The sequence below is a fragment of the Zootoca vivipara genome, chromosome 7 (assembly GCF_963506605.1).
Source record: "Zootoca vivipara chromosome 7, rZooViv1.1, whole genome shotgun sequence".
NCBI lineage: Eukaryota > Metazoa > Chordata > Lepidosauria > Squamata > Lacertidae > Zootoca > Zootoca vivipara.
Window position 1 is genome coordinate 73,840,382 of NC_083282.1, and position 24,085 is coordinate 73,864,466.

The 24,085-nt window shown below is 42.6% G+C and overlaps 1 protein-coding gene across 2 annotated transcripts in view; it reads left to right on the forward strand.

Moving 5' to 3' along the window:
* RPN2 (ribophorin II) overlaps positions 1-24,085 on the forward strand; it is a 30,806-nt gene extending 6,721 nt beyond the window's left edge. Inside the window, exons 5-18 of one of the 2 annotated variants that reach the window (XM_035122282.2) lie at positions 1,225-1,300; positions 2,188-2,322; positions 5,851-6,027; positions 7,381-7,499; positions 8,469-8,574; positions 12,674-12,765; positions 13,701-13,815; positions 14,568-14,762; positions 15,994-16,080; positions 16,817-16,912; positions 17,579-17,654; positions 19,507-19,636; positions 20,662-20,748; positions 23,777-24,085. In XM_035122282.2, the coding sequence (XP_034978173.2) occupies positions 1,225-1,300; positions 2,188-2,322; positions 5,851-6,027; positions 7,381-7,499; positions 8,469-8,574; positions 12,674-12,765; positions 13,701-13,815; positions 14,568-14,762; positions 15,994-16,080; positions 16,817-16,912; positions 17,579-17,654; positions 19,507-19,636; positions 20,662-20,713 (1,456 nt within the window). In that variant the 3' untranslated portion in view covers positions 20,714-20,748; positions 23,777-24,085. The remainder of the gene's footprint in view (positions 1-1,224; positions 1,301-2,187; positions 2,323-5,850; positions 6,028-7,380; positions 7,500-8,468; positions 8,575-12,673; positions 12,766-13,700; positions 13,816-14,567; positions 14,763-15,993; positions 16,081-16,816; positions 16,913-17,578; positions 17,655-19,506; positions 19,637-20,661; positions 20,749-23,776) is intronic. The other variant, XM_035122283.2, reaches the window with a different exon arrangement.

Below are 24,085 nucleotides of genomic sequence, written 5' to 3' on the forward strand. Positions count from 1 at the left end.
TTCTTTTACGCCCTGTTGTGATTTTATTGGTGTCAGCCACCCTGAGCCTGGCTTTGACTGGGGTGGGCGGGGTATAAATAAAAATTATTTATTAATTATTTATTAATAATAATATAGTAGTATATAGATACCCTGTTTCTCATATTTTAAGACATACCCATAAAATAAGCCATAGCAGGATTTTTAAGCATTCAAGGAATATAAGCCATACCCCGAAAATAAGACATAGTGATAGGCGCAGCAGCAATGCCGGCCGCGGCAGGAGGAGGAGAAAAACAATAAGACATCCCTTGAAAATAAGCCATAGTGTGTTTTTTTGAGGAAAAAATAAATATAAGACATGTCTTATAATATGAGAAACACGGTAGGGGGGCACATGTAGGACACATTAATTGTAGAGACTATGGCCCAGTTCAGAATAGTGGGCTGGCTTTCTTAGTGGCTACTGAAACAGGATCTAATTTCAAAAGCACTCTGTTCATATCTCTGGCAAGCCTATTGGGTGGGGGAGAGAAAGAGGAATGGCCCTGCATCATATAGACTGGTTTCCACCATCAATTTGCACCATGTTAAGAATCTCTGGTTTAATAGTGTGGGGTACAGGGAGAGACAATAAGAGGAAGTTTAGGCTATGTGTCTAATTAAAATCAATCTTCCTTCAGTGACCACATGTAAAGTATTGAAATCTGAACATTATTTGACTTGGTTTTATTTTTATTAATAAAAATACTAGTTTTAGGTAGGCTCCTTCATTGTGCTGTTTTTGATGCCTGATTAGAACTCTTATCTTTAGGTGATCCCATCCAGACATGTAGTTTTATTATGTCTACTTGTTTTTAAAGTCCACAGATTTTATTGGTATTTTTATGACTATTTTGTATCACTTATTGTAAACAGCTTGGAAAGTTTTTTTTATTAAGTGTTGTGTAAATCTTCTTAGTTAGATAAATAAATCTTTAGCCTAGGTAATAATATTGAATTTCTTCTAATTCAATAAGATGTCAGCTAAAGGTCTGTACCATTCCATGCATCCCCTCTGTCAAAGGCACTTTCATTCCCTGACTCAACAGACAGTGATAGTTCGTGGTTTTTATTTGATGTTTCTGTTCTTGGCGAATATCTTTGACGCCTCTGATGAGGCCAGCAGTCTGCTCTTAAACTGGTGAAAATTATATCTGTATCTAGTCTTCTCTCCTCCTCATACTCTGGTTTCTGTTATTTCAGAACAATTCAGGCTTTGCAGACTGCTTCATACTTGTCCCAGCAGGCTGACTTAAGAGGCATTGTGGAAGAGATAGAGGTATTTATTACAGGATTTATTTTTATGACCCACCCTTTAGCTCAGAAAGCCCCAACATGACCCAAAATATAAAATCAACTAAAAACCATGCTGTAAAACAGTTAAATTTATTACAAAACCATGCAAAGATACAGGAAAGATCAAACAGATTCAGCTTCCATCTATTTCAAATATTTGATGGAAGGAATAGTCTGCTTTCCAAAAACACAGCCAGGCAAGTCGTCTCAGTCAGGGAACGGTATTCTATAATTTGGGGCCAATACAGAGAATCCCCTGTTCCTGTTAAAAGATAACCAAGGTTCCACAAATGATGGAATTTGTTAATGACACATCCACACCATACATTTGAAGTGCATGTATACCACTGTAACAATCATGCTCCCTGCCCCCCCACCCCAAAAATTCTGGGAGCTGTAGTTTGTCCCTCAAAGCTACAGTTCCAAGCACCATTAAGAAACTACAGCTCCCAGGATTCTTTAAAATCCATGTGCTTTAAATATATTGTGTGCATTTGACCTAACTGTCACATACTTCACTCTAGCTTTCCTTTAAAAAGCAACTTTATCCTCGTGACAGTAATTAAATGGTATATAAATCTTGCTCAATAAATAACAACCCTGTGTAGTGGCAGAGAGACTGCATGGTGCTCGTTTTCATATTTGCTTCCAGAAAAAAATCAGTTTGCAAATAACATAGCACTATAAGCACTAAACTTGTGCTACATTCTGCTATATTTCTGGAAGTGGCTTTTGCGTCATGTGAAAGTTCAAATACAATGTATAAGAATCAGGGAAATGTCAGGAAAACTGAATAAATGGTTGTATGAATGCAGCCCTGTTGGCTGTCATTCAACTGCTGCAAAGTTCTTTGTTATAATCTTGTTCTAGGATCTTGTTGCCCGACTGGATGACCTTGGAGGGGTGTATCTGCAGTTTGAAGAAGGACTTGAAGCAACTGCATTGTTTCTGGCTGCTACATACCAACTCTCTGACCACGTAGGGACAGAGCCAGCAATGAAAGAGGTACTCTTTGGATGCTGCTGCTTTCCCTGATCTACGGTACTGTAATGTGTGTGTGGTTTTGGATAGGATGTGTGTGAACAATTATTTATTCAGGTGTAAACTGCAAACCTGAAGTAGAAGAATTTGGACTGCTGCATGAAGGGGTGAAGTAATATCTGCCATCGTTTAACCCAGGGGTTCCCGAACTAAGGCCCGGGGGCCGGATACGACCCGTGTGAGCCAATTGTGTGGCCCCAACAACCCCCGCCGCCCACTCTTATCGGCACGCTGCAGTGCGGTTGGCCATCTCTGGGTCGGCGAGGCGCCAGAAATAGCTTGTGCGCAGGCTGGAGGGCGGAGAAACGTGCTCCCATATGCGTGCGCACAAGCTATTTCTGGTGCCGCACCGACCCAGAAGTGCACCAGAAATGACGCCTACACATGCGCAGAAGGCATTTCCGGTGCCGTGCCGCACCAGAAAAAGCGACTGCGTGCGCATATGGGAGCGCGTTCCCCCGCCCTCCAGCCCGCTGCGCGATCAGCACCAGAGGAACCAGCCCGAAGCCGGGTAAGTTTGGGGACCCCTGGTTTAACCACTCTCTTAGCTAGACCTCAGAACAGCTTTTCTTGGGTTTATCAAAATAAATGTTAATATTCCCTTGTAGCAGAAGAGTAGCTGTACAGCCATACCCCGGTTTACATCTGCTGTGGTTGAGTACTCTCGGTTTGAGTACTCCACGGACCTGGAAGTGTTTACTTCCGGGTTCCGCAGTGCGCGCAAGCGCAGAAGCACTCTATCAGCGCTTTGCGCACACACGCTATCGCTGCTCCATTTAAGTACTTTTCGGGGAGCGTACGGCTCCCCTGAACCAATTGTGTACTTAAACCAAGGTACCACTCTATTGATCTTTAGTAATGGAAGGGTGTAAAGCACAGAGGTAGAATAACAGCGTAGGGCTTATCTGACTGAAAAGGATTGGCTGTGCATTTGCAGCACATATGACGCTTTGGTCCACATGTACCAGTGACTTCTTAACAGTCCGCAGGCCAAAAATAATTGGAATAAGGAAACAAGGCATTGGTATTTTAATGGATGGGCCTGGAAAGGTTATGACATATCCACCCATGAATTTTCCTGATGATGAGCACAGCAGAGTGGTTAGAGTGTCCCCACTAATGGCTGCATCCAGTGGACACAAGCAACTCCCACCAGGGTGCAGCTCCTACATTCAGAAGATTCTGATGTAACTCAGTAGAACTCTGTGGCATGCATCACCCCACCCTCTACCACAGGCATCATGATGTATAGGAGGTTAGGGAGTTTTGCCTTCTAAAATCATTCCCACCTCTTCTCTCTGCCTGGTGCAATATTCTCATGCCTATGCATGGAGATAGGGGAAAGGAGAGGAGATGGGACTCCACTGAGCAGTGCAGGGGTATACCTAGATTGTACCCGTTGTGTCTGTTCAATCATGCAGAGCTTTAAAAAATGACAGTTTTGGATTAGGTGTGTCTGTCCCTGTTTTCAGTCCTTCCTCACCCCTGTAACACACACAGTAGAGAAGAAAAATCTAGATCAAAAATTTGCTCTGAGCATATTCAGAATTTTCCAAAGGAAATGTGATCGCCTGTACATTCCAGTGCATGCAAAGCTAACTTTAACGTGTGTTTGCGTGTGAGTTGGGGCAGGAAACGTTTTGTGGTTATTTGAGGGCAGGGAGAAAGAAAGCCAGTACTTCTAATCTAAAGCGAATCCATTTTCTGAACTTTAGTGGCAAACAGTTATTTTTACAGCATAAAATAACAAATAGATAATAGTTTCTTAAAATGCCACATGTGCTTGGGCATGCCATAGTGACATGATGGAAATAGTGCATTTTAATAAATTTAACAGGAAGTACTGTAATGAGTTTCTGATTTTAAAAAATATGATTGATCAGGGCCTTAACTGGTGACCTCACAAAGTAGAGACAGACTTGTAGAGCTTTTATGTGCTTTCCCCTGGGACATGTTTTTCCCCATGGTAGGTTAAGATCCTAATCATCAAGCTCTTTCTCTGAACTGAAAATACAATTAATGTCTAGCAACTCTAATTCATAGTATAAATGATAATAGGCTGAAAATGCCCCAGGTTATGAATGGGGAGCTAACAGTCACCCTTTTTTCTGCAAAAAAAAACTTGATGTGGAAACACTCTTTTGCCATTGTGCTTGACACCATCATTCAGGCAAATCTAAGGTGGAAAATTAGAGCCTGTTAGGCATCAAACAATTAAAAAAAACAAATTCCAAAATTGGCCCCATTAAAGATAATTACTCAGTATGGATTAAAAATTATGTTGTCAGAAGCTTGTTGTTGTTGTTGTTTTGCATGTAAATTTTCTTTTGTTTCAAATAATAACCAATGTTAAAAGGAAACAACTTCATTTTAACTGAATGAGGCAATGCCTTTTGCACCATTCATGTACATGGTGATTTGCTAGTTTTCAAGCCAGTTTCAGGAATTACCATATTTGAACCCATGGTAAAGGGACCCCTGACCATTAGGTCCAGTCGTGACCGACTCTGGGGTTGCACGCTCATCTCGCATTATTGGCCAAGGGAGCCGGTGTACAGCTTCCAGGTCATGTGGCCAGCATGACAAAGCCGCTTCTGGCGAACCAGAGCAGCACATGGAAACGCCGTTTACCTTCCCGCTGTAGCGGTTCCTATTTATCTACTTGCATTTTTGACGTGCTTTCGAACTGCTAGGTTGGCAGGAGCTGGGACCAAGCAATGGGAGCTCACCCCGTCACAGGGATTTGAACCGCTGACCTTCTGATCTGCAAGCCCTAGGCTCAGTGGTTTAACCCACAGCGCCACCTGGGTCCCTTGAACCCATGGTAGGGTATGGCAATTTGCCATTCCGTTTGAAACAGTGATGGCAGGGGTGAATTATCTGGGCCAAAGAAGATCTTTCCTAGGGGTTTGAAGACTGTTTACTGAGCCGCAGGAACATGAGGAAATGGGGTGCACAAACCAGTAATAGGAACATAGGAAGCTGCCTTATACTGATTCGCACCATTGATCCATCTAGCTCAGTATTGTTTACTGGCAGTGGCCCTTTCAGGCAGGAGTCTCAGTCCTACCCGGAGAAGCTGGAGATTGAACCTGGGACCTTGTACTGTACATAGAAGGCATGTGCTCAACCACTGAGCTACAGCCCTTCCCCCACTAATTCTGCCCATCACCCCCCAAACACTTTCTTCCTTGTTGTCTGTAGGGATAAATGTGACTATACTTTAAGGGAACAACCCATATCTAGTTTAGGAAGTTAGGCCCAAACAGGAGGCAAGGCTAGAGTGAGAAATTAGCTAAAGGAGAGATAACCTATTGTACTGCACTTCTTTCTATAATAAAACCATTTCTTGTCTTAATTCCTATTGCCTACTCTCCATTAAAAGAGAACATTACATTGATTCTCCCTCTTTCTTCCTCTCCTCTAACTCAATGGCTTCCAGGGCCTTTGGTCTGCACATGCATCATAGTTTTATGATTTTTCCTTTTTCAGGATCAAATCATCCAGCTGGTGAATGCAATTTTCAGCAAGAAGAACTTCGAGATTCTTTCTGAAGCTTTTAGTGTGGCTTGTGCTGCAGCTTCCCTTTCCCAGAATCGTTACCATTTGCCAGTCATTGCAGTCCCTGATGGGCCTGCTGCCGTATCCCACCACCAACCCATTTTTAAGGTGAGACTCTGATCAGTTGTGTTAATTTGACCTATAATTCCCCTGAGTCGGAGAACTAAAACAGCTGCCTAGGGAAGAGAGCACTGAAACCGTGTTGTAAATCAGGGGCAGTCTACATGCCCAGGGTCATGAAGCGCTATCCAAAGTGTATTCAAGAGCTTCAGGGGTCAGATAGAGAGGGCTGGCCTACATGATAGAGCAGAGTGTAAATTTGGAACTTGCAAAAATAGGAATGGGGGTTTCTAGGATCCAGGTGAAACTCTAAAGCTTCCTTGTTATTTTTCCAGTTGCCAGAGGGTGTAATGTTGTTGATGTAATCTTGTTAATTTGTAGTACTGAAATGTTTCGGTATGTTGTTGTATTTGCTATTATGTTGCTACAACATTGTTCTTACCATGGTTCACTTTGAGAAGTATTCCTGTTTTCTTTGTTGCAAGCTGCCTTGAGCATGATTCTTTTTGTGGAAAAGGGGCATACTGTACAAATACCTCGGTTTAAGTCCGCTGCAGTTTGAGTACTCCACGCACTTCTGGGTTCCACAGCGCACGGATGTGCAGAAGCGCTCTATTGGCGCTTCGTGCCTGCGTGGAAGAGGCGCTCCGTTTAAGTACTGCTCGGGGAGCGGAACCAATTGCGTCCTTAAACCGAGGTACCACTATAGAATTACAAATGAGCAAATGAAAATATTGCCCCTCATTGTGTGTGTGTGTGTGTTTTAAATCACATAAATGGTAACCATCTTGTCAGAGGACAAGATGGTTGGACAGTGTTCTCGAAGCTACGAACATGAGTTTGACCAAACTGCGGGAGGCAGTGCAAGACAGGAGTGCCTGGCGTGCTATGGTCCATGGGGTCACGAAGAGTCGGACACGACTAAACGACTAAACAACAACAACAACAACAACAACAACAACAACAACAACAAAATGGTAGCTATGGAGGGAAGTCTGTATGCATGCTCCACCGTTGCCCATTCTGCACTGAGCAGGAGGACTGAGGAGGCTTGAATCACCTGAGGGCACTTAACAAGCCTGCTCCCAATCAGGAAATCTTAAGTTAGTGGGCTTCCCAGTCACGAGGAGGCCTGTTCAGCCAAACCTACTCAATAGCATCTTTCATCTCTTCCGGCTCCGTCCAGTGGATATTAGACATGGAACTGATGTGACTGTGCTTCCTTATCCTCACACCTTCTTCTAGATGCATGAATGGGCTTTCAGTAAAAAAGCTAGGTAAAAGTTGATGTTAGTCTTTGGCAGATGTGCACACAAAATGGGTCTGCTATCTAGTGGATAAACTTCAGTTGCTGTGGTTGTGGGAAATAATCTAATCTTGCAAACCTTTCTCATTCTCTAGCTCCAAGTGACCAATGTTATGTCACAGCCCCTGACTCAGGCGAGTGTGACCTTGGATCATGCAAAATCTGCTGCTACCAAAGCCACAGTCCTTCAACAGTCTGCCTTTGCCCTGTCTGGGTAAGGAAAGATATTTTTGTTTTATTTTGGCTTCAGTGTACAGAAGACAGTCTCTGTTCTGAATTGTCTATATTTCTGGTACCCTAGGAAGAAATGAGAGAAACTGGGGCAGATAGAAAATACACACGTTCCTCAAGCATATTCTTACTTAACTAGTATTTTGTTTGGGGTTTGTTCCAAATTCAGAGTAGAACAACTCTGTAGGCTATGATCAGGTGCTTTGTTTATTTGTTCCATGTTCCAAAAGCATCAACCAGGTTTGTGATATTTTTTGTGTGTGTGATTTCTTTTTCCCTTCTCATAACACCAGAACATCCAATGAAGCTGAATGTTGGAAGATGCAGGACCGATAAAAGAAAGTATTTCTTCATGCAGCACATAGTTTAAATTATGGAGCTCACTTCCACAGGAGGCAGTGATGGCCACCTACTTGGATGGCTTTAAAAGAGAATTGGTCAGATGCATCGAGGAGAAGGCTGTCAGTGACTGCCAGCCATGTTGGCTATGTTCTACCTTCACCTTTGGAGGCATTGTACCTCTGAATACTAGTTGCTGGGAAGCACAAGGGGCTAGAGTGCTGTTGAGGTCATATCCAGCTTGCAGGCTTCTCACAGGCATCTAGTCAACCACTATGAGAACAGGATGCTGGAATAGATGGCCCATTGGCCTGATCCAGTGGCTGTTATGTTCTTAGTTGGTGACTCTACCTTTCTTTGTTTGTTTCGGTCACTTTGGTGCTGCTTCACCCCCAGAGACTCCATTGTCTTGCGAGACAGGTAGATGCCAGCAACAACAATATTTGAATCGGTGTAGCTTTCCTCTGTCAATTTTATCTAGCTGGTTCTCTTTTCATTGGCTTGCTATTTGAAGCGATATGTTCCAGGAGCATCATCTCACCATCTGATGACTTTTTGTTGGACACGTGGCTACCAGTATCCTGCAATTTTACCACTGTTCTTCTGTTAACAGAAATGCCTTTGAGCTGAATTTCATGCGTTCCAAGCCTGCCAGTGGGTATTATGATTTTGTGATCAGTGTCGATGGGGACAGTCGCTTTATTGCAAACAAAGTTGAGGTGGGTATATGAGTGCATTTGGAGTATTCATAATCATTGATTGGAGCCAAGTTGATTTACATTAGCTGGAAATGTTTATTTTCCTAATTTGTACACACACACACACACACACACACACCCCGCGATGTTAAAAACATTGTCAGGGTAACTTATCAAAATAATAAAATATTGAAAGATGGAAAAGATAAAAATAAACAGAGACAATTTTTTTAAATAAAAAAACACCAATCATTTCCATCATGGATTTAAAAGCCTGAGATGATTCATTTGGGGGAAGGACCCACCTAGCACCCTATTTCAATACCCCTGACCTTAACTCCACATCTTCCTATGCAAAATTATAGTACAGAGGGGAGGGAACTTATGACCTTCCAGATATTGCTGGGCGACAACTCTCTTCATCTGGAACCATTAGCCATGCTGGTGTCAGTTTGGAGTCCAACTACTAAGGAGTCTATTTTGGAGGCACAAATAGAGAAACTGCCCAGCAACTCTGCAGGCAAGGGTTCAAACATAAAAAAAGGCACCTCTCAAGCAAGCTATCTCTCTCATGTAGGAAGCGACCTCCCTCTTCTGAAAAGACTTGCTGTATTTTGTACTGCTTGCTGACCTCTCAACCCCTGACTTTTGTGGCATTTGCTGAAAGATCATGTTTTAAAATCATGAGCCTATTTGCTCATTTAGGTTTAATGCTATAGGTGTGGAGAGGAGCTGTGTTTTCCTTGTTAACATTTGGCTTTTAATATAAAGTTGAAACAAGAAGCATCTGCTTATCTTTATGTAAGAACTAGAGGTGCATTATGTATATCTCTTTTATGCATCTTATTTTTCTCCATTTTCCCTTTAAAAAGATGTTATTTCCAAAGTCACAGCAGTTACAGTAACTGCAAGCAACTGGTGTTTGTGTAGGTTCTTTCAAATGCTGCTTACACTACATGTTTTGGTTTGGGGCTCTTTTGCCCTCAATTGCCTGTTTAATTGAAAAATTAGCATTTAAGTCTTGCTGCTCACTCAGCGTGGAGCAGCTCGAAGAAAGCACTTGTTTACAAGTGCTGACCTCTGCCATACATATCAAAATCACTGTGGTAATTGGAGTAATAATCTCCCTTCAAGCATCAGAAGGGGATTGATGGTGCTGCTTAAACACTCTGGAAGCATGAACGACCGTGCATTAATGGTGATGGCTTTGTACGAACACGGCCTCATAATAAGCCACATTGTTCCTGGAGAAAGCTGTTGGGAGAGCTGCTTTTTAGAGGCTGTCATTAGCATTAATTCTACTTAGTGCACCAGAATTTTTGACAATTATGATCTAAACTTGGAGGCCAGCGTGCTAAGCAGAAAGAGACTGCATTTCCTGACATTAGTGTGTGTGTGTAGTATGAGTCACACACACACACAAACATTTCAAACAGCCATGCTTTTCCAATGGTGCTATGCAATCCGAATCCTGATGAGTCCTCTTCTTACTTGTTCATACAGCAGAACAAGAAGAAAGGAAGCTACATGCATGTGCACATACACACCGTTGCACTTGAAGCTTGAAGAGGTTTACCTTCCTATGTTTCTTATGAGTCAACCCCACTTAGTATCAACAGCCATTCTCCTAGTGCTGGAGTTTCCAAAATAGTGTCCACATGTATTATGGCGCCCTTGAACCCTGTTTCCCCCTTGGTGCTTGCCAAGGCTCCCAGTATGTCCTATTATTTATTTATTTATTTATTTATTTAAATAAGTTTAGGGGGTGCTTTTTTTGTTTGGGGAGGGATTGCATTTTTTGGTTGTTTGGAGGAGTTATGTACTCTCAATTTGGTCCGTTTTCATTGTTGTGGGTGGTAGCTGTTTTAGAAGAGCTTTCAGCGTCACCTTTTTTCTTATTCTCTGAAATGGATTGCGCTCCCCACCCCCCCACCCCCCCCCACACACACAAGGATGCCAGCGGGCTCCAATGGGTGTCTTGCACTTGTGAAAGATGTTGATAAGAAATCCTGAGCATGAGTCAGGGTAATTTGAGGGGGAAATACACCGAGAGGTTTTTTCTTTCTTACAAGGTTCAGGCCTTGTACATAGCAGAGAGACGTACCTAACATACAGATGAAAACTCTCTCAGAACTACATGGCCAATCCTACCTCTGCAAAGATAATAGTAAGCAGTACGTCCACCATCACTTTGGTTAACTGTCTTATTAGCAGGACAATTAAACCTTAGGTTAGAAACTGGGTGATCTTGGCCATCGAACTTCCATCACTCCTTCTCAACAGCAGATGGGTCATTCCATGAGTTCCTGTCCTTTAAGAAGATTGCAATAGTTATCCCTTGGCTGCGACTTGGTTAATGCACCTGCATCCATTAGCTCTCTAATCCCTTGCTCCTGTAAGTCTCTTAGGTGAGGACTTTATGTGCTATTACTGCATAGGAGAGTGTGTGGGAAGGTATTCTCTTCGTAGTTCTGCTTGTCCTTCTGAACTCTGGTTCCTGTTCCTGAACAGGATCAGCACACACACTCGTGTCAGATCCGCTCATTGAGATTTCTGCCTCTTGGTTGGTTGGTTGGTCTGGGTCCTTGTGTTGGCTCTTGCTTGCAGGTAGGATTTATTCAGTGTTTGCTCGTTCCACGGTGCCTGGTCTGGATCTTTCATCACAGTAAACACTGGCTTACTAGCACCTTGCACGTCTTGGGCTGGTGGGTTCTGTACCCTTTGCGCTTTTTACTGTACCCTACCAAGACATCTTCAGTCACTCAGGCTCCCTGTTTTGAGCAGTTTTCACTTGGGACATACACATGGGCTCTGATGTCACTTTGGCCTAAATTTGGTTTTGTCCCATGCCGCATCTCGTGGGGTCGTCTCAATTGCCTTTGGTGGCAGTTGGTCCTGTAGGTAAGTAGTCACCATGATTGTATCTCACCAAAATGAGTTGGGAAAGTTGTCCTCTAGCATCATGGCTCCCGCCATGTCTACCAGAGTTGTCCTCTTTCTTTCTGCCACTTGGTTCTCTTTGGGGGGGCACATGGTATTGTGGTCTGGTGTTCAGTGCCATTTGTTGCTTGAGGAACTCTTCCATTTCTTTCCCCGTGTGCTCTTTCCCCATTGCCAGTCCGAATTATGTCTGGTTTCTGCTGGAACTTGTTGCTGGTCAACACTACAAGTTTCTCCAGCACCTCATTCTTGTGCTTTGTGAAGTATGTGGTGTTGTATCTGGAGTAGTCATCAATGAATGTTATTAAGTACCTTTTCCTGGAGGGATTTGGTGTCTCCATTGGTCCACACGCCAACGTACCACACTGTGATACAATGTAAGAGGACACTTTCTATTGTGGACCGGTAGAAGGAGGTCATCAATTGTTGTTTAACATTGTTCTTTCTCAAGACACTGAGAAAATGGAGTCTCTGTTGGGCCTTCCTAACCACCTGAGTTATATTGTTTTTCCAAGTAAGGTTTTCACTAAGGTAAACTCCCACACAACACACACACTCTCCACACAACAAGACTCTCCACACAACACACACACACACACACACACACACACACACCTATATACAACGGGGCTAGTTCCCCTCTCTTCCTCCGAAAGTCCAACACCATCTCCTTTGTCTTGCTAATATTTAGGTGCATGTAGATACTTTTTGAACCTCCCCCCGTACGCTGATTCATCTCCACCTGTAATTAGACCTATTATGGTGGTATCATCTGCAAACTTAATAATTACAGTGGATGGATCAGATGAAATACAGTCATATGTATACAATGAGTACAGGTAGGACTCAGCAAATGAGAGTACTTTTTTCAGGCAGCTTTATCAGATTGGAATGGAATTTTGTCATCAGAAAGCTAGTTTGGTATAGTGGCTCAAGCGCTGGAGAGCTTTAGATAGTAGGAAATCCCAGTTCAAATCCCCAAAAAACTTGCTGGGGGACTGGTTGCTATCCTTAACCTACATCGCATGGTGGCTGTAAAGATAAAAAGAGGTGGGAATGCAGGAAGCAGGGACACCACCCTGAGTTCCTTGGTGGAAGGGCGGGATAAAAGTAGGTAATAATGTCAGCATTCGGCACCTTGCTTTATCTGCACCTTATAGTTATATTTACTCGTTTGCAGCTGAAAGTCAAGGTCTCCACAGAAGTTGGTATTTCAAATGTGGATCTCTTCACTGTGGATAAAGATCAGAGTATTGCACCAAAAACTACCAGGTAAAATATCAGTAATTCAGAAGGGCAGCACTTTGAATCCAGGCTCTTTGTTAACCTTTTGTCATGGCAAGGGTTGTTTGTTTTGGTTGGTTGTTTTGTTTTTGTTTTTTAGGTAGCTGGGGTTTGTGATAGGCACAAATGCCTATACAGTGGTACCTCTACTTATGAATTTAATGCGTTCCGAACGCACATTCGTAAGTAGAAAAAAATTGTAAGTCGAATCCCATAGGAATGCATTGGGAGAAAAAATTCGTAAGTCGAAGCAACCCTATCTAAAAATTCGTAAGTAGAAAAAATCCTATCTAAATCGCATCCAAGATGGCGGACGGAGCTCCATTCGTAAGTAGAAACATTCGTAAGTAGGGGTACCACTGTACTGTATACTAAAAATGGTTAGAATTTTATCACATTCCAAGAAAGTCGTTTGAAATCTGGGGGTGTCAGATTGCCATTGCTGACTTCAGCTACATTCACATGATACATTTAAAGCCGTATCTGCATTCCATCATTCCAGTCCTGATCCAGCCCAAACCATTCGTCTCCACCCATCTATCTTCACCCCAGCCTTTCTGAATGTGCTGGGGGAAATGGTCATCTTTCAGCGGTGTGCTTGAGTCTCTTTGGTCTCTTTGGAATCTGGTCAGTTCCCAAGATTTGCAAAAGCAAATACCCCTGAAATTGACACTGTATTATTAGTCTAGAGGTGGGCAATTAGAAACCTGTACATAGGCACACCATCTTCCTTTCTAGCAGATTGAGGGGCAGAATAACCAGCTCCAAGCGAACAGCTTTCTTGTCATGTCTCACTCATTTACTGAAAGGGCAACGTTCTGGTCTGAGACTTGTCAGGCTCTCTCACCTGTCAGTATGCTGCAACTGGTAAGAGTTCCCCAGCGATACTTTGTTATTTTATTTTATTTTATTTTCCTTTTCAGGATCACATACCCAGCCAAAGCCAAAGGATCCTTCACTGCTGACAGCCACCAGAATTTTGCATTGTCCTTCCAGCTGGTCGATGTGAACACTGGAGCAGAACTCATCCCCCACCAGGTTAGCTGCTCCATACAATTATCTTGTGCATGCTTGCTACCCATAGAGATCACTTTGGCAAGGGAGCCCTTTGGAAGGGGTTTTTCCAAGGCTAGTTCATTCTGAATTAGATAGTGACAGAAATGTTTGAGGTGGAATTCTGCAAACTTACCATAAACAGTTCTGAAGTAGGGGATGCAATTTATTAGGGTCAGGGGGAGATTGCAGTATTCTAGAGCTGCAGAGGGGGGTTGGATTCAGTCAGCAAGCCAGATCCTTTGAGATACAGTTCTCAGCTTTAAAATGTACCAACATGTGTACAAAGAATGCATATCCTGCATGCAAAAATGCATATTCTAGAGTAAAATGCATTGAAGTTCTCCAGAAAGTCATTCTGTGCTTTCATGTGGTAGAAAACGTGGCACAACTGGAGATCCGCTAAAAACATTCTGGGAAATATCCTGTGGTGAGGATCTTTGCTTCCAGCCAGAATCAGGTCATAAATTCCTCTCCTGAAAAGTGGGTGTCATGTGACAATATACAGCCTTCTAATTACATTATGAAAGTAAAGGTGCAGAATGTAAAACAGAATGAGAGGGTCAACTTTCCTTCCCTGAGCCCTGCATCATCTGCAACGGCTTCTTTAGCGGTGTTTGCGGGGGTGGGAAAGTTCATTCCAAACTCTGAAAGAAATGAGGTGGTGCCAAAAGGCTTATGATGGATGTTAGGAGATGAATGCTAGCGTGAGTTTAAAATTGCCTCTTCCTCTTCAGACCTTTGTGCGCCTTCACAATCAAAAGACTGGGCAGGAGGTGGTGTTTGTTGCAGAACCAGACAGCAAAAACATCTACAAGTTTGAACTGGACACTTCAGAGAGAAAGACAGAGTTTGATTCAGCCTCTGGAACCTACACCCTGTACTTGATCATTGGGGATGCTACTTTGGAAAACCCAATCCTCTGGAATGTGGTATGTTGCTCCATTTGCACAGTGCCCTGCCTTTGGTTTTAGTGTTATGCAGAGAGAAGTAGCTGCAATGATTGGCAGATAAATCCCCATATCCGGTGTAATTTCAAGGAACCAGCTTGTCTCAGACACAAATAAAATGGATTGCTGCATGCTTTTTCTGCATATAAAGGGCGGGCAAACAGAAATCGATATTATTCCCCTCTTGGGATGCAGTGTGCTGAACGAGCTACCCCAAATAGTAGTGTTGAAACTTGAGGTGTCTTTGCCATATGCATCGTTTTATTTCGTCCCCCAAAGCTAATCACAGTTCTCTGCTCACAGTTGCTAATGGAAGTTACTACTGGTCTATTCTAAGCCTTGAGCTCGTACTTTATTTCTTTTGCACACAAAAAACAAAGGTATTTTCCCTTGCTTGGATGCAAAAGAGAGAATTTTTTTAAAAAAATATTGCAATGAGGTAACTTTATTTATGTTGATGTATTTTGACTGTGTACCCCAGGCTTCCTCAACCTCGGCCCTCCAGATGTTTTGAGACTGCAATTCCCATCATCCCTGACCATCCTGCTAGCTAGGGATCATGAGAGTTGTATGCCCAAAACATCTGGAGGGCCAAGGTTGAGGAAGCCTGGTGTACCCAGTAACCACTTGGTTACCTCATCTGTCCTGACCCTTTTTTAAAATCACAATGTTATGATATACCCTGTTGTGAAGTTGTTGAAGAGTTACTCCTTCCAGTCTTGAAAGTTGGTCTGGTGGAAATCCTCATCATGAAATTGCATCTGGCCAGATCCAACACTCTAAAGTTAAATTCTATTGAGAGAGGTTTCCACCTTCAATGTGAGCTGGAAAGCTGTAATGTTTTAACTTTATACAGTACAGAACTTCCTGTTTCCTTTGGTTTTATCTGCATACACAAAATAGAATAACTTCCAAGACTGTATGAGAAGTTTCTCTCTTTAAATTTGCCCTTCCCTATTAACAGAATGAATACACATTGAATGTTTTTACTTGTGTGGTTTTAACAAGTATGTGAATGTAACCAGGTTGGTTGGGTTTGGCGAACTCATTATTCAATCTCATTGTTTATGGAAGAACTCTTTTAATCTACTTAGAATGTGAAGGAAAGTTCTTTTTTGGAAATTGAGCTACGTTAGCATCACATGTTCTCCACGCGGTGTAAATCTTTATCTAGTAATTCCACTTATATATGCGCATATAATATTCACTTCAGGCTGATGTTGTCATCAAGTTCCCAGAAGAAGATGCTCCAGCCACAGTCCAGTCAAAGACTCTTTTCACTCCCAAGCCGGAGATACAGGTACAGCTGTTAGAAGCCAGGTGATAAGTTGCCTGTATTTCTCTATCTAGGGTGGGGAACCTGTTGCCCTTCAGATATTGTTGGGCTCCCAAGTCCCATCACCCCCAGCCAGTATGGCCAATGAGCAGGGATGATGGGAATTATAGTCCAGCAACATCTGGAGGGTCTCAGGTGCTCCATCACTGATCTACTTGTATGTTCTGTTTTTAGCTATTCCAACAGTTGTTTTAAAAGTCCTCTGGCCTTAGAGGAATCTGCCCTTTTAAATGTTGTGTTTATAGAACTTGGTTTACATGCTGAGTCAGCATAATTGTGCTGTCTGTCTTCTTGTCCTCCCTCCTGCCTCAGGTGTTAACAAGATGTCCATATAACCCATGTCTGAACCACTGAGGCACTTCCCACTTCTTTAAGCTTGCACTCTTCTCTGCCATGCAGAGGCAAAAGAAAACTGATTTTAGCCCAAAATGTCTTGCACACTCATCTCCTGGACAGCCTCCAAAATTAGCACTGGGAAGTGGTTTAGGATGATGTCTAGTAGGTCCTTGTCAGAAGATGGCACGCAGAGGAGGGAGCCACCTCAAGAGGAAGAGAGGCTCTTGTGTCACTCAGCAGACTATAGAAGCCCCACCTTTAATGTGCAACAGTATAGATTCCAGGATGTATCATTTTGATGTGGGTGGATATCCTGGTTCCAGAGTTACCCTTCTTACACATTTTATCCATGAACTCTTTATAGCACCTGTTCAGAGAACCTGAGAAGAGGCCTCCCACTGTGGTGTCCAACACATTCACAGCCATGATACTCTCCCCACTGCTTTTGCTCTTTATTCTGGTAAGTTTCTCATATCCAGACCAATGTATAGTCTTCAGACAACTGATACCACCTTCTCAGCTTCTAACACAGGTAGTGCAACTCTGTGGCAAGATATTCAAGGGACAGTGCCAGTATTTTTTGCAGTGTGTTCTAGGGCTCGCTGCCAGTAAAGATGCAAATCCAGCCTTGCCCAATCTGGTGCCCTCCAGAATATTTGGGCTACAACTCCCATCACACTTAGCAAGCATGGCCAATAGTCAGGAGTGACAGGCTGTGTAGTGATCTGCAGAGCATCAGGTTGTATATCTAAATCCCCACCTTACATATCTAAATCTATCCCCCTTATATAGCTCTGTTGGAATCACAGAATTGCAGTGTTGGAAAGGGACCCTGAGGATCATCTAGCTAAATCTCTACATTCCCAAATTTCTGCCTCCATATGGGATGTATCCAGACTTACGTGGCGATCAATTAGACATTTGAATGATGGGCCACATATCTTAAACAAATACTCTTTTCGAATGAAATTGAAAAATCTCATGTGTTGGAGGGTGAGCATTTGCACACACACTATATAATTTGAAGCATTTCTGTAGGTCAATTTTGTTTCAGAAAAGGTCAGTATGATCTGGATTTGGTTGTCCTCAGGCCTTTTTGTCTAATGTATGTTCTGTACCTTTTCAGTGGATAAAGATCGGAGCCAACATTTCCAACTTCAGCTTTGCTCCAAGCACCATTATCTTTCACCTGGGTCATGCAAGTAAGTGCCAGAGAAATTCCTCCCTATTTATCCTTTTCCACGTAGGCTTTGCAGGTGGGAGCCTGATGACAAAGTGCCTCACAACCTATTAGCGATAATGGGCATAATAGCACTGCATCCATCCCCCCTTACTCCAATCTTTCAGAAACACATGTCACCCATCATTTTTAACAGCTGTCATTAGACTGGGCTTCTCTTGTTTCCATTTAGATGCATTTGATAGCACAGCATGTTCAGAGTTTTCATTTCAGTTGTTTGTCCTTTGGTCCGCCCACACTTCTGGCAAGAGAAGCTTGAGGGATGCCTCCTTATATCCCTTTATTTAATGGAAACATTAAGTTGTCTTTATGCTCCTTGTTCAGTGCCAAGGCTTAGGTCAGGCATCCCCAAACTGCGGCCCTCCAGATGTTTTCGCCTACAACTCCCATGATCCCTAGCTAAGAGGACCAGTGGTCAGGGATGATGGGAATTGTAGTCCAAAACATATGGAGGGCCGAAGTTTGGGGATGCCTGGCTTAGGTTCTCTGCAGCAGATTTGTAGCATCACTCATTTGCCTAAAGAGGACAGTTGCCTCTTTGCAACTTATTTCGGAGAATATTGCTTTGCCTTTACAGGACATGGCTTTGACACCTGATATACACACACACAAATATGAACCTACCCTTTTCTCTTTACTATAATTTGTTTTAAACTGGTTTTAATACTATATTTTAAAATTGTTGTAACCCACTCTTGAGACCTTATGGTGAAAGGTGGGTGATTAATAAAGAAAGAAACATATGTATTTGTAATTCCTGGTGTTTCTGGGAGGCATACTGTCCTTTAAAATCCTGGGGAAACTCCTTTTATCATTCTGCATCACTTCATATTTTTCTGGTGAAATGAAAAAGCAGTGCCACTATTTTAGAAATTGTGGGTTGGATTCATTCTGTTAGTGGTAGCTCATGCTAGGACTTCTGCTACTGCAACAGGGCTCCCCCAGCCCCCGCCCGATTGGCTCATGGGTGGGGTCAGAAGAACCCTCCAGAACAAGACACAAGAGGAGTTGTTCTGTCTGGCAAGCTGAACTACATGCACTCGTGGAATAATTGCCATAGTGCTGTGTTGAATTCCTCCTGGTCAATCAGTGAGTGCTAGTCAACTAATTATTACTCAAGAGTAAAACTGATCCATTCTGAAGGAAATCAGCCCTGAGTGCTCACTGGAAGGACAGATCGTGAAGCTGAGGCTCCGATACTTTGGCCACCTCACGAGAAGAGAAGACTCCCTGGAAAAGACCCTGGTTTTGGCAAAGATTGAGGGCACAAGGAGAAGGGGACGGCAGAGGATGAGATGGTTGGACAGTGTTCTCGAAGCCACCAACATGAGTCTAACCAAACTACGGGAGGCAGTGGAAGACAGGAGTGCCTGGCGTGCTCTGGTCCACGGGGTCACGAAGAGTCGGACACGACTAAACAACAACAAAAACTGATTGAAATTAATGAAGATGACTTAAGTTAGGTCCATTAATTTCAATATGTCTACACATCAGCTGTAGCAAGTTTCATTATAGCATCTGACTCATTTTTTCTAGTCTAGAGTTCTGGGTTCTTCCATATCTGTACAGGGATGTTAGTCACCTGTCTACCCTGAGAAGCATAGAGGGTTGTTTAGACAGCTTTGCGATGCTGGTTTGGTTTTCTCAGTATTTAGGCTTATTATTGTCTTCCTTTCCAAGGGTCCAGACCCTGGCAGGAATACCCAGTCACTGGGAATTAATATGCAGTTATCATATGTTGCCCATTGCTATGGATTTATTATGCACCTCCTTTTCAAATTCAATCTTGCCCACTATGCCTTGCCTTTTCCTAGCAATGTTGGGGCTCATGTACGTGTACTGGACTCAACTCAACATGTTTCAGACCCTGAAGTATCTGGCTATCCTGGGAAGCCTCACTTTCCTAGCAGGCAACAGAATGTTGGCTCATAAAGCAGTTAAAAGGTAAGGCGACCAAGGTGGGGTTACAACAGAGCTTGTCTCGTTGAAGAGAGCTTGGCTGAGTAGCAGACCAATTATTTAAGTGTGGGGTTTTAGGAAGAAGTCCAGGGCTGAACATCTAGCTGACATTCTTAGATGCCTATTTGCCATACTGGCTTGTGATGTCAGTAATTAATGGAGGGCTTCTGGAGGGCCACAGAGTAGCCACCTCTGACTTAGGATATCGTAATGTTGCATAAATGAACCAGGAACTGCTACCTTGTCTTATAAGCATTTATTATGGAGACTGAGAGAAATGCAGAAGGGGACCTTTCTGCACTGCAGGCGTGGAGTCGGCTAGAAACTGCTTCTCAGCCTGGTAAGCCATTTTGGGTGTTTCCACTTCGACATGCCGTCTTGGCTTCCATGTGGCCATCAAATGTTGTCAGGGATGGTGCGGAGGGAAGCCATTCAGTCGAGTCCAATCAGCACAGCAAAGCTGACACAGACAAAACAGCTTGCAAATGTAGTTTCAGTTGGCTTCCTGTGGTGGTGAAGGTAGTAAAAAAGTAAAAGCAGGCCTAAGTTTCTGTTTTGTTTCTTCCAGGGCTTCTAGTAGCTCAAAAGGATAATCAAAATGCTTCAGGCATGTATTGATGGTGCATCAAGTTTGCAATTCCTTTCTTTTTAAAAAACTTAAAATAGTTCATTTAGCTGTCAACACAGATAAAAGAAATCAGTTTATCCTCAAACGTCTAATAAAAGTCCATGTAGTAAAACTGCTATCTACACGGCTTTGCCCAGGCCAGTGTCACCTGAGCCCATTTGCTCCCCATCCATCATGTCTGGTGACAGGAATTCTCTTTGAACATGTCACAAAAGGGTGGCAATCCTAGATGCACACCCATATCTCAGTAGAGTTTCTGGAAGGCCTGGTTTTGCTGCCTGCATGCTTCTCTTTTCTCTGTGTTGTCTGTTCCTTGAGCAACGTTGCTGTCCTTGCCTTTACTGTCCTCTCTGAACCTTTTCCCCATCTCTCCTTTTGGCAGGATCGCTGCAGAACAGAGCAGTAGGTTGGCAAAGTATAGAACGCTGCGGTAAAAGGGGGTTGTGCTAGTGACCAGCTCTTCCTAGAAGTAAGGGTCCTTGGATGTTGCCTGTTGCCCAGCCATACTAGCTGCTTCCATTTCATGCTTGTCAGCCGCCTCTCCCTGAGCCAACATAACCTCACCTGAAACCTCTTTGCACCCACCTTGTACACCTTTAAACCTGGCAAGGGGCACATTTTTAACAAAATTAAGGTTCATTTTGAAGTTACCATCTCACCATTTAGATTCCTCCTTGATACCTTGGTTATGTTCCAAGCCTGCGTAAATGTCTTAATGGCCATCTTACACAAGTATCCTTGCTTAGTAAGGCTCTTTACCAATTTTTTAAAAGTTTTAATTTCAACCTCTGCTTGTTAATTAGTCAGTTAAAAATTAAATACTTGCTCAAAATCCAATGTTTTGTTTATATCCTGCTTTCCTTGCATTAATGGACTGAGGAGGTTCGTGTGGACTTCTGAATTGCAGATCTGGCTTAAATTGCCCTTTTTATTTTCATACCTGGGTGTTGCATCAGTAACTAGGTCCAGAAGCACAGGATTTCACCCAAAGGTCTGCAGAACAGTCATCCTTGATTCCACTCCCCCCCCCCCGCACAACTGCCCAGTATCCCACATATTGTTCCCCCTTCTACTTTTCCAGTCAGCACCAGATTTATTTTATTATTTCATTTAAATTTCATGTATTTATATTCCAATTTTCTTCCATCCTGGAGCCCAGGGGGATGTACATGTGGTTCCCAGGCAATCTCCCATCAGGATAGGTGTGGCTCCATCTGCCAGAAGTAAATAATATTCATATTTATTTAGATTGCGCACCTGTGGCTTTGAACAGTTGAGAGACACTTGGAAGCTTGAGTCAGGATTGACCACAAAGTCTCACAAATCCAATATTGTTTTCATGTGGCAGATATGTCCCATCTCTGCCCTGAGATACTATGTGGAAATAGGGCTGCCTGGCACACTGTTTGATTTTTTTCCCCTCTGCATGTGTGTAACACCTTCATTTCTTATATTTTATCCATTCACTCTGCTTGGTCTGGGAAAAGGAACTTGGAGAGCCTTCTAAGCATATAATAGCACTTAGAAGCTGAAAGCTAGGTGCCAAAATACTCCCGCTCTTTGCTTTAAAAAACCCCTCTTCGTTCTGTAATCAGAATAAGTTGTATCCGTAATAATTTTGCTGCTCAGATTTGTTTTTGAAAGAATATGGTATGTTGGCTGGAGGCAGATCAAATAGAAATGATACTTGGTAATAGAACAGAGTGTGAGAACTGTACAGGGCAGTGAAACTTCGAGCACTGAAAGCTGTCTTGTAGGTTTCCATGTTTTGACCAGCCCACTGCCCACATATTTCAAAGTTTTTCTTTTAATATAGCAATGAGGGCTAGAAAGGTTTTTCTTTGAGAATGAAAGACGATTTTTTCAAGATGCCAAATTCAGCACCGCTTCTCAGATTCTGTGGTGACACAGGGTGCCAACATGGATGAAATATTTTGAAGCCAGTCTAGATTGTGGATATAAAACACAGGAATGTACAGTGGTACCTCAGTTTACAAACAATTGGTTCCGGAAGTCTGTACTTAACCTGAAGCGAACTTTCCCATTGAAAGTAATGGGAAGTGGATTAATCTGTTTCAGATGGGTCCGCAGAGTACTTAGCCTGAAGCGTACTTAACCCGAGGTATGAGTGTAATTGGTTCCAGAAGTCCGTACTTAACCTGAAGCGAACTTTCCCATTGAAAGTAATGGAAAGTGGATTAATCCGTTCCAGACAGGTCCGCGGAGTACTTAAACTGAAAATACTCAAACCGAGGCTTACTTAAACCGAGGTATGACTGTATAGGCCATTTATTCTCCTTTGTTTTATAATGTAAGCAAACATTCTTGTAAATTCTGGGTTTTTCTCCTAAGTCCACATAGTGAAAGCACAGATGCTTAAGAAGTTGTTTCACAGAAGTTGTCCCTTCTTAAATTTTCAAGAACATGCACACCTGTCTGCGTCATACATGAGTGGTGATTGACTATCTGGTTTAATCACTGTACTGTATTACACTAGATTAGTTTACAGGCAGTCACTTATGGGCCCAAATATGCTATGTGGCCTAGCTACAATCCTCCATGTATATATTTTGGGGAGGGGTGATGATAATCTCTTGTATTACAAAATTAGGGTTACTATTACCATTCTTTTGAATATACTGAAAGCAGCACCCTTCACTTGCCAAAGGAAAGACATGAAGCTACCAGGAGAGAAGTATCCTAATCTTATTGAATATCTAAGAAACTGTGTTGCTTTCAGTATTATGCTCTGGGCCAGGCTTCCTCAAATTCGGGCCGTCCAGATGTTTTGAGACTACAATTCCCATCATCCCTGACCAATGGTCCTGCTAGCTAGGGATCATGGGAGTTGTAGGCCAAAAACATCTGGAGGGCTGAGTTTGAGGAAGCCTGCTCTGGGCTATAGCTAAAAGCAGATATTTGCATGGGTATTTTTTCTTGCCAGCAACATTTTAATGCATCAGAAATGCATCTATGTGTGTGTTATTCCTATTTCCGTTGTCCAGGGGCATTGCATGTCGGATTTCAGGATTTAGAGCCTTGTTATTTTAGTAACCCATCACCCCCATCCTTTTGATGCAGGTGTTCTTTATGTACTTTATACTATACTGCTTGGGGCTCAGAAAGATAATGTTCAGTTCATATTGATCATTAAAAACCAGTTTTTGCCTTTTTTGTCCTAATAAGTTTTAATGACTCAATATAGGCTGCCATTCTGTGCACACTTAGTTGGAAGACCCATTAAATACAGTAGGAGCTGACATCTGAATCAACATTCATAGACTGGGCTATAACAATTTACATGTTTTACCGTAAGCACCATTTTAGTGCATGCTTTGTGCATTCTTCAAGCTTTTGGCCATCCCATAATTTTCATTATGATGCTAAATTTATATATTCACTGTGCCAAAAAAGGAGGGCATCTACTTATTAATACATGGAATTGTTATTCTGCATCTGCATTTTTAATTTTGCAAGTTTTCTGTGTGTCCTTCCAGAACTCACTGATGCAAGAAGAAAAGAAAAACTTGAAAGAAATCCAGTTTGAGCTCCAGAGGGAAGGAGCCAAAGAAGAATTTAAAATATGGAAAGGAATTGCCTGTAATAAGGAAAATAATTTTGTTGGGGTTTTTTTTGTTTTTTTAAGAAGAAAAATTCCCCACATTTTGTATTTAACTGACTGTTTAAGTGCTTTGGGTTATGGCATAAACATCTGCCTGCCACCAAGGATTTTAGAAACTGTCAGGTTCCAAGAATTTGTTTTCCTATTGTCTCCTTTATTGAATAAAGAGGATGAGACAAAATGA